Source organism: Prionailurus viverrinus, chromosome B1 (assembly GCF_022837055.1).
Source record: "Prionailurus viverrinus isolate Anna chromosome B1, UM_Priviv_1.0, whole genome shotgun sequence".
In the NCBI taxonomy this organism is placed as follows: domain Eukaryota; kingdom Metazoa; phylum Chordata; class Mammalia; order Carnivora; family Felidae; genus Prionailurus; species Prionailurus viverrinus.
In genome coordinates this window covers 176,111,912-176,123,187 of record NC_062564.1, presented here as the reverse complement: position 1 = coordinate 176,123,187, position 11,276 = coordinate 176,111,912, and the positions used below count along the sequence as shown (strand labels likewise).

Below are 11,276 nucleotides of genomic sequence, written 5' to 3'. Positions count from 1 at the left end.
CATATTTCAGGAGTTAAAGGGAAAAAAAGTAAAGAAAAGAAAAGAAAATTGAAGCAGAAAGTGTTTAGTATTGAGAAGATGGTGAAAAATATTAAAACAAAGTGGCCCATGATGTATGAACTAATATCTCAAAAAGAAATCACCTTTTCAGTGAACCGAGGTTCACAGAGGCCCTCCTCTCTCGGCCACCCTGCCACCATGCTTCATGCCGTTCCCTTTCTTTTCCTGAAGACTCTTCAAACCACAGGCAGCGTGGGCAGTAATGAGGCCTGTGGTTCATTCTTTATTCTTTATTCACTGGGTTTTCTTTCCCTATCTTGTCATCCAGGCATCATGAGTGTGGCTCTAAGAATCACAGTGTCAAATGAGAAAATGTGATGGCTTGGGGAGAAGCAGTCTGGTCCTCCCTTTGGAAAGCTTTCACTTCATCCCAGTATCTCTGAAAGAATATGAATCTGGAATTCACTGCCCTCTCCAGGTGCTATGTTCTCTCTAATCAGGGGAGGGGGATTGGAGAGGAGGAAGCGGGGGGAGGGGGGATTCCTTGGCACCTCCCCCCCAAAGTTTCTCTTGTATCAAGTCCTGTATTGCAATGGCCTCATATAATGTGCTACCTGAAACATCGGTAGTGGTGAGAAACTGTTGTATGTGAATTTTAATTATACATGGTGAAGAGTCCTTGCTAGTTCAGAGAGAGCCACTCTTCACGTTTGCTTTATTTTAGTGAAGGGGCATTTTATCTAATTAGAGAGAAATTATCACAGAGGAAAGTGGCCAGGCACCTGTCTCAATCCCACTGCAGGCTTGCTGTATAAAAAGGTATTAATTTGACTTACCTAACCAATGGTAATAGATGTACTCTAGCAGAGGATTCTGTTTTTAAAGCTCTTTATTATAAAAGAATTATAAATATATGCTAATTAGAGAAAATCATAAAGACCATCCCTGTAACCACATCCAGCTCCAACAATTAAGTAGCAGCCCATCTTAACTCATCTCAACACCACTCCAACACTTCCTGATTGTTTTGCAACAATTCAAACATCATATTATTTCATTCATAAATATTTTTAATTATCACATAGGAATCTTATTGACAATACTGTTAAACAGTTTACCTTTGATTAATAAAGTTCTCATCCCACCATAGAATCTATATTTTGTTGCCTCAAAACTTGAAAGGCACATAGGGCTTCTCATATACATATTGAATGTGTAAAACTTCCATGGAGAGTGGGATTGCGTGAGCTAGCTCTATCCCTGTGATTAATGTACTCTGTACACAATGGCACCCAGGGTGTGGGAACGCCCCTCCTTTGGTCACCTAGTAACTTTTCACTGGTCAACAAGAAGCTGAATAAACTATTATGTTGCGAGAAAGTGCTTGGCTAGCTGACTTGGATCATCTCCTAGATTTTAAGAGAAGTTCCATTGCCAAGTTTGAATTCGCTAAACCTTCAAGGCTTTGCTGGCAGAAAAGAAGCGTTCCACTCTTGGAGCATAAATGGATTCAGAAGACATGGGCTCAGGTAAACTAGGCCAAATATTGAAGCAGATTTGGAGACAAAATCTGATGCTAAAACAGGCCCTCCTGGGAGATAGCCATTGTGAAGGGGCTGGCGGGGCCACTTGGATAGCCACAGTGGTCTTTCTGGGGCAAGAGCTCAGTGGGGCCCTTCACCAACTCTTGGAGCACACTGCAGGGACTCTGCGCTCTACCTGCCAGCAGCTGTATGTATTGCTTGACAAGGAGAATCAGTGTATCTGGAAACAAGGCAAGTATTTCTTTTTATTCTTTCTCTAAGAAATGTTGATTGAGTAGTCACTTTAAGAGGTACTAAGGAGCATGCGAAGAAGGCTAAGATGGAGTCTTGTCCTTAAGGGACTATTCGGGGAGATAAGGTAAGACAAATGCACAATAGTGCAAGAGATATCAAAACTAGTTCCGTTCGAGAAATAGAAAGAAAGTACATTAAGAGTTCAGAAGCAAGAATGATTCCATTTTTAGAATGGGAAATTGGGAATTTTGCTAGATCAAATGTTGTATTTTAAGCTGAAGCTTAAGTGGGGTGCCTGGGTGGCTCAGTCAGTTGAGCGACTGACTTCGGCTCAGGTCATGATATCACAGTTTGTGAGTTCGAGCCCAGCGTCGGGCTCTGTGCTGGCAGCTCAGAGCCTGAAGCCTGCTTCAGATTCTGTGTCTCCTTCTCTCTCTGTCCCTCCCCCACTCATGCTCTGTCTCTCTCTGTCTCAGAAATAAACATTAAAAAAAATTTTTTTTAAAAATAAATAAGCTGAATCTTAAGGAATGAATTGGATTCATGCAGCTGGAAATTAGGAATCTTGAAAAAGCATTCCAGGCAAGGGTATTATTAGCAGGATCCACAATTAAGAGTAGGAAAATTGGCGTACCTGGGTAGCTCAGTTGGTTAAGCAACCAACTTCGGCTCAGGTCATGATCTCATGGTCTGAAGGTTGAGCCCCATGTCGGGCTCTGTGCTGACAGCTCAGAGTGTGGAGCCTATTTTGGATTCTGTGTCTCCCTCTCTCTCTGTCCCTCCCCCACTCATGCGCTCTCTCTCTCTCTCTCTCTCTCAAAAATAAACAGTAAGAAAAAAAATTTTAAGCAGAAAAATATTCCTGTTTTGAGACAGAACAAGCAGTTTTTCTATATTGGAATATGATGAAGTTCTATTTGTAGAATTATTTGAGCTTGAATCCATTAATTATAAAAAACAGTAGAAAGACTGGGGTGGGCTGGGCTATAGAATTGGACACTCCCTTACACACACACTGAGAGGGGAGCAGGTTCTTGGGAATAGTCCCAATTATGGGTGCTGAGAAGTATGACAGGAAGAATATTGTATCTGATGAATATGATCTCAGACAACAGTTACTCTAGATAAGAAGATGGGTGGTATCATGAAATCGAACTCTAAATAATATAGTGTCAAGGTAAGTGGGCAGGTCTCATCAATCAGGCATCCAGGGCAGAAAATGTTAAGAAATTATCTAGAAGGCAGATGGTAGGCATTGGGGAAATCTGCCCAGAGGCAGCATGATCCAGACAATGGCAGTTGGAGCTCATACCTAGGACTCTAGTCTCTGGAGCGAGTTGAATATGGTCTTAGGCAACATATCAAGACAAAACCTTATTCATGGAAAATGATAAGGTCACAGCTACCAGAATAGGAGATCAAAATAAAGGTGGTCTTGGGTACAAGACAAAAACACAAGTTGTGAGAATTGGAGCCCAAAGATAAACCTAGACTTGTAAAAGGATGATTTAATGATGATTCTTAAAATACTGACCTATGTATGGGGCCCTAAATTACACATTCCTTAGTTCAGAATTGAATTCTAAAGATTGGAGAATTGCTAAGCCTGCAAAAAGTGATCAAATGACCTGAGCTATGAGCTATGACCTCAGAGGAGGGATGAACAAAGAAGAGAATGGTAGGACATGGGGATGGAGTAAAATATTATTTCAAATAAGATCACGAGGATCTTCACTAGCGTGAAGAGGTTTGACTTGGTTTAATAGTCCTTGAGTAGCTAATGCAGGTTCTAATCAGAGAATCAGAAGCTGTACAATTAAAGCTATTCTTTGGAAGGCTGATTAGAAAACTGTAAATGATCACAAGCTCAGCAGGAATAATAGTATAAACTTAATTTAATTCTCATAGCAGCCAGAAAAGTACCTAAAAAAGTATAGTTTCTACACCAGTAAAAATAATGTAGCTATGGTATGCCTGCTACTCAAGTCTCCTCTGAAGTGTTTTGCTGAATTTCAGGGAAATACTTTAAGTGGATCACTGATAAACAATATAGTACCTTAAAAGGAGAAGGAACAAGTCTCAAAGTCATACTAAATCATCAAGGAATGATTGAGGAAAATGTTGAGTTCAGTTGAATAGTTTTGTGGCTGTGTAGGGGAGATCATGGTATCCGCCTGCAAATATTCAAAGTATTTTCATGTGAAGAAGGTATTAGACTTTCTCTCTGCCTCTACAGTAAAAAACAATTTGTCCCCAATTCCTAGACATGTTAAAATAATGACAGTTGTACAAATGACTTCTCCTTCAGGAGGGAGATGGGCTTAAATGACTGGTAAGGGTCTTGGTAGGCTTGTAAGGTTATCTTGCCATACCTCAGTGGAGAAATATAATTTGTTTCAGCTTTGTATTTTATTCTTTTTATGTATCTGTGTGTGTGTGTGTGTGTGTGTGTGTGTAGAAATGACTACTTTCATAGACTGCCTCATGAAAATAAATGAATATTTGGGGAGCACTGCTACACTTCTAAAGAAAGAAGAAAAGGAGATGTGTAATTTATGCGGCATGCATGATGAATGTACCCCACTGCAGACAATGTCCACCATTCACGATATCAAAGAAGCAGACATTGCTGCAAGAGGGGAACAGAATGTCATAGAAACAGCTACTGTTTCTTCCACAAATGGAGAGCAAAGTCATTATACGAACCAGGTCCAGTTAAAAAGAAATAAAGCACATATGAATTCAGACTTAGTGGAAAAAGAAGACAATACATCATTGAATGAAGATATAACAGAGCAAGAGGAAACAGAGAACAAAATGTTCCCAGATAATGTAGAAAATGAAGATGATAAACAAACAGAACACATGACTGTTGAGAACGTAAATGGCAACAGGGAAGAGACGCATGACATAATCCAGGCAACAGAAAGAGAAATACAAGAGACCTCAGAGAACCAAAGAGAAGAGATTACCACATCCTCAATAACATGTGATATCTCCAGCAGATATCTGAATAGTCTCCTTTCCAATGATTCAGAGAGTCTAAAGCAAAAGAATAACATAATGGAAAAGGAGTAAGTAAATGTAATGTGAGTGGTGCTTATACAATGCCTACTGATATGTGTGTTTCTATAGTGATTTATACGTAGTATTTATACACGACTAGAATTTTACATTTCCCTTTCAGATCATCCCCCAAAAATATTACAAATCAATAATTCAGCTTAAATTACTCTTAGCAAAATTTATATGGCAGCTATTACTAATTTTTTTTTATAGTTTTAGGAAACAAACACTCAATGTTTCTCTAGAGGGAGAGGAATTGACTATATATGGAAGCAGTTTAAATGAGCAATTGTCCAGAACCTGAATGGTATTCTAAATCACTTCTCTTTCCATTATAATAAAAAGAAACTAGGAGATTACAGAGAGTTCATATACCAGAAACGCATTTTCTAGCCTCAGATTTGTTTTAGTTATATCCTCAAATAAATCCTCACATTTATTTTATTTATGAATTATCATAAATTCTTAACCTGTATCTGTAGTCTCTAGGGGGCATGGGTAAGCTTTAAGCAGTTTTTAAAACTAAATGTGTATTTTCATACCTATTTTATCTTTGAAGATGGTTCAAAACTTTTACCAGATTCCCAAAGAGCCCATGACATGTGAAAGAATAAAAGTGGAAATTGACTGATATACTTCAGGAATTATCTCCCCTATACAAGGGAATAATAATCCCTATTTGTCCAAATAAAAAAATATTCACAAGCCATAGTTTTCTAGCAAATATCACACCCTTGGAAGGCAATGGAGAAGAATGAAAACAATCATTGCTTTGGGAATCAGAAAGACTTAACATTTTATATCCTGTTTTATTACATAATAGTTCTGTGACCCTGGGCAGCTTGCTTCATCTCTTAGCCCTATTTTCTGCTTTGTAGAAATTGTATATACTTGCTGGGATTATTTGGTAAGGTCAAATGGGAAAATCACGTAAAGGGCCTAGCACTGCATCGCTTTGTAGCTGCTCACGCTGGCCTTCATGTTAGTATATAATTGATTTCACTCTCAACAACCCTCACTTTCTCTACCTCCCACACACTTCCAAACTCCACACACTTCCAAACTTCATTTAACCCCTCTCTGCCATGACGTGTGGTGTTGTTTTCAGGTGTACGATACCATTTCCATGACAGCACCACAACTGAGTCAACGACCTCAAGAAACTCATTTTGCTACTTTGACCTTACCTATCTCATCAGTAAAATGAACAGGTTGAGTTAGGTTAGCAGTGAGGTCCCTACATGGCTGAGAATCTAGTGAATTTTGTAGATGTCATAGGAGTGCATTCAATGCATGAAAGACCCCCATAGTTTCAAAGAACTACTGCCCCTGCAAAACAACTATTAAGTTAGTTAATATGTAGTTACCCACTTTACTGGAGAAAAATATTAACACTTCATATTCTTATATTCAGAAATGACTCAAAGCATCAACTAATGAGTCACTGCTGAACCACTCCCTCTAACACCTCCCTAGGTGTTCCCTGGTTAGTGATTTCCTCTTCATAGCATCCAAACCAATTGCGCTTGGCTTGCATATTTATAAAGATGATGACTCCTTTAAATCCCTCAGGCTAGAACACCATCAGATCACTTAAAATATGCATGTCATGAACAAAATCTTGCTGGGAATCTGTTGTGATTCCTTGCTGGATAGTTTTCTGTAAGAAACCTATCTCTTCTACTGTTGTCCTAGTATGTATAGACTCAAAGGGAAACAAGACTAAAATAAACCAATCTGATTATTTTAGCTGCTGGACTAGATCTATTTGATTAAGCCTAGAGGAAATGGAAGCATTTATAGGTCTCTTCACTCATTTCATCTGTCTTTTAGAAGAGTGTATGCAGATCATTTCCAGGGCACAGAAGAGAATCATTTTTGAAGTTATACAACACTGAGTCACTGTATTCTCTATTAAACAATTCCAAAATTGTCTCTCATTTTCTGAAGTACCATTATTACTGTCATCAGAGAATATAAAAACAGACCAATGTACTGGGTAATTTTCTTTCTAAATTTACAGGTTCAGAAGTATCAATATAAATGACCCTCCCTACAATTTCAACATGTTTTGTTTTGTTTTGTTTTTGATATCTATGTTAAAGGGCACTATTAAATCTAATCTACTAATAATTGAAAAATGGTTAAAACCTTATTATTCTAGAGCTGGGTATGAATGCTGCATTTTATACTGATCGTCTTATATATTTTCGCATTGCCAACATTTCAGTCATTTCACTGGTGAGAAATGTGAAGTAACCAGAAGAGGAGAAACTACAGCTGGTAATTTTAATGTAGAGATCTAACGTTTACCGAGCACATATTTTATGCTAACCCCTTATTATGAGAAGTTTAAATATTTTATCTCATTCCATGTTCACACCATTGTGAATTAGGCATTAGTTTCAGTTTGTAATGGACAAAGAAGCCAGTGCTTTGGAGTGATTTGAGAATATTATGTTAGAACATGTGGGCATTTGTACTAAAGACAGATGGATTCTTGTATGGATTCCTTACCTGTGAAAGGTGATGACAGTAGTACCTGCCTGACACCCTAGTGTAAGGATTAAATGAAACAACATGGGGACCCCTGGCTGGCTCAGCAGGTAAAACATGCAACTCTTGATCTCAGGGTTGTGAGTTCAAGCCCCATGTTGAGTGTAAATATTATTGAAAAATAATAAAATCTTGAAATAAAAAAAAAAGAAACAATGTGTAGCCTAAAATCTGGTCCATAGAGAGAGTTGACATATTAGCTATTTTAATAATTATTATTGGTATTTGGGGAACCTGAGTGGCTCAGTTGGTTAAGCATCAGACTCTTGGTTTTGGCTCAGCCCGCATCTCAGTTTCTGGGTTCAAGCACCATAGCCATATCTGTGCTGTCAATGCTGAACCCACTTGGGATTCTTTCTCTGTCTCTCCCTCTGGCCCTCAAAATAAATAAACATTTAAAAAAATAATTATTGATATTTAAGGTCAAGCAAATAGTAAGGGACTGACCGATCTCAAATCTGAATTTAAATGTTTTTTTTTTAAATTTTTTTTTTCAACATTTATTTATTTTTGGGACAGAGAGAGACAGAACACGAACGGGGGAGGGGCAGAGAGAGAGGGAGACACAGAATCGGAAACAGGCTCCAGGCTCTGAGCCATCAGCCCAGAGCCCGACGAGGGGCTTGAACTCACTGGCCGCGAGATCGTGACCTGGTTGAAGTCGGACGCTTAACTGACTGCGCCACCCAGGCGCCCCTGAATTTAAATGTTTAAGACTCTAAAATCTTTGGCAAAAGTGATAGTCATAATAAGCAAGAGTATAACAAACGGTCAGAATAAGTGTTTGTATTGATTCTTTGAGGATTATAAATATTCTGCTTCTAATTACCTTGATTAATCATAAATTCACAGTATTTTTGTACCTTTCTCAGTGTTTTGCAAAAACATAATAAACATCATCATTTGATGTAATGTGTTTGGATAATTCCAATACCAGATATGTATTATATATATATATTTGTCTCCTTCCCTTAAATTTAGTAAATGATTCAGGTATAAGTTCTTGGTTTATCAAAAAGCATTAGCAGTCTTCAGATTCATTTTGTAAAGTGAACAAAACTGAAAAATCAACCACCTAAATAATAGTGGTAATGTCAATAGTAACAATAGCTAATATATGTAATATACAATACCAACTATGTCAGGCATAGCTTTCTAGTTACTTAACATACGCTAGTTTATTTAATTCTCACAGCCTTCTCATGAGACAGTCTGTGAGAATAAACTGAGTTGAATTGTCTTACAGTTGAATAAACTGAGGCACAGAGAGGTGGAGTATCTTGCCAAAGGTTACAGAGTTACTAAGTGGAAGAATTGGGATCCACACCAAAACAACGTGGCTCTCGAGCTTGTGCTCTTATGCATTTAGCTATACAGTACACAAACTAAATAATTGCCTTTTTTTTCCCTGCAGGTATTTTGATACACTGAGTGATACCAGCCCCCAAGTGTCTTGTTATATTACAGCACCATCAAATGTTCTCCAGCATCTAGAATGCCGGATTATTAATAGCATGAGTTCTTTAGTAGTGAGTGATAATGAAGAGTTGGTCAGTAATGTCATCACTGTTGAGTGCTCAGATATGGAAAAGGAAATTCCATTTCCAATATGCATTGCAATTCCATTTACTGCACGTTACAGGGGAAATTACAGAGACATCATGGTGAAAGTGTCTGACGTAAACCTTGGATCAAGTTACCTAACTCCAAATTCACTGGAAGGAATGAGAAGAAGTTACAAGGTTGGTAAACCATTGGCTATATCTACGTTTGCTGTTTGACTCCTCTACTAAATATTAGTCAGGCTACCAGATTGTGTATAGATATAGATAGATTGTGTAATAAGGCTGATTAGGTTAACACCAGTGAATTCACAATTTTTATTTATTTTTTGCTATCTATAAAGATCAAAGAGCAGAAGTTATTGACCAAACTTAGGAATGAAGAACTTGTGTCTAGGACCCAGCAAATGTATTTTCACCTGGAAAACAAAACCAAAATCATGGCTTACTCAGCTTCCTGCCCTAGACTAGCATTAGACTAACATTTCTAACGTGACGGACCTCTGTCTAAATTTAAGAAGATTGGTATCCCCAGATAATACTAGTTTTATTTTTATCATTTATGAGTTGGGAAAATATGTTTAAAAAAATGAACAATTGTGTGTGTGTGCGTGCGCGTGCCTGGCGATAGTTATTAAGTCTATAAATTGTGTTTTGTTTATACACAGAAGACAGTATATGTGGTAGTTAGGATGTGGGTTGTGGAGGAAGACCGGATGGGTTTGCAGAAGGGGTCCTATACTTTCTTGCTGTGTTAGCGTGGGTAAATTATGTAACCTTGCCAAGACTCTATTTCTTTATCTGAAAATGAACACAATAATAGTGTCTACCTGATAGGATCATAGGGATCAAATGAGTAAATGCACTTTAGATTAAAGTAGCCTATAAACATGTGTTAGGAGTTAATAAATTAGACTTTATTGTAATAACTCTGAACTTCTCTACTGTCACAAATTCTTGTTTTGAAGACAGAATATAACAATTGTTAAATTAGCGTAAAGTTGACGGGAACTAAGGTTAAAGATTTTTCTGTGGGCCACCGAATTTACCATTAAACAAAATATTTTTCTTCTTAGCTTTAAGTAAGTCATCATTATTTGAAGACGAGGGCAAGGAGTCAATGTTTAAAAATTCCACAAAACAAGAAATTCTTTATAATACATCTCTTCTTTTTCTGATTTGGGACTTTTCTGAGTTACAAACAAGGTTATACAGTAGAATATGAAAGCTAAGCTTGTTCTAATTATATATTCCAATTCATGTCCCTGATACATTTTATATTTAGTCTAGGAAGACTGCATGTATAATAGTCTGATCAGCATTGCCCTTGATTGTGGCTTTTTCATCTTGACCAGTCTACGTGACTGACATTATAAAAGCAAAAACTGTTGATAGTACATGTGACTTTCACAAAATGGGCAGGCAAGATGTTTAGTAAATGGATAATCAAAGCAAAAAGGAAAACAAAATAAGAGGTCCGTCCTCTACTAAAAATACAAAAGCATATGCTTTTTATAATTTTCCAAGGGTAGTTATCCCCATTCTTAGCTCAAAAATTTTAAACTCTGGAGTCCTTCCAAAATTTTATGTGGTTCATCCAACATTTAAGAATGCTAATTCTAGAGTCAGATAAACAAACCATTATCAGACTTCTGTTCATGGCAATTCCCATGCTTAAAAACACTTCTGGTTCCCAGCATCTGCCAAATGTGCAGAAAATGCACAGCCACCACCACCAGCTCTGGGAAGACTTTTCTTTCTTACTTCTCACCATTTTCCCTTCAGCCAATGAAGACCATTCATCTCGCCCTGAAGTTTCCGGATGACGGTTTCATGACGTGATATTGTGAAATGTCTTCCTCAGTTTTTAAACGATAGATTATTTTCCGTTGTGAGTGTCCCTGAAATGTTTGCTTATGTGTGTGTGTCTGCATATTATCCACTCCTGCTGGGGGGGAGCCGGACTGGGGGGACACATGAATAGATCAAATTACCAATAGACCAATAGAGCCTTCCTCCACATTTTAAGCTTTGGTGGTTACACGAATAGATCATTTTGCTTTCCTTCATGTGCTCAGTTCCCTTTTGTATGATAAAAAAAGCTTCAATATGTGACTGCATATATGCATTACAAATGTAAATGTCAGTATATAAAAAATAAACACAAATGTCTCTTTCCAGTTTTTTTGGTTTTTTTTTTGTTCCCACTGCATGAAGGGGAAGAATAGAAAAAATGACTTTGCTAAGAGATTGTGAGCTGTCAGAAGGAAGAATTTGCTGACGGTACAGGTGCTTTAGTGTTTGCATAAACTAC

The 11,276-nt window shown here is 37.6% G+C and overlaps 1 protein-coding gene across 1 annotated transcript in view; it reads left to right on the top strand.

Annotated features, from left to right (window-relative positions):
- Nucleotides 1-1,504: 1,504 nt before the first annotated feature.
- The window catches only part of DTHD1 (death domain containing 1), a 72,615-nt gene continuing 62,843 nt past the window's right edge, over nucleotides 1,505-11,276 (top strand). Inside the window, exons 1-3 of the mRNA XM_047856990.1 lie at nucleotides 1,505-1,775; nucleotides 4,237-4,852; nucleotides 8,815-9,142. Of these exons, the coding sequence (XP_047712946.1) occupies nucleotides 1,505-1,775; nucleotides 4,237-4,852; nucleotides 8,815-9,142 (1,215 nt within the window). The remainder of the gene's footprint in view (nucleotides 1,776-4,236; nucleotides 4,853-8,814; nucleotides 9,143-11,276) is intronic.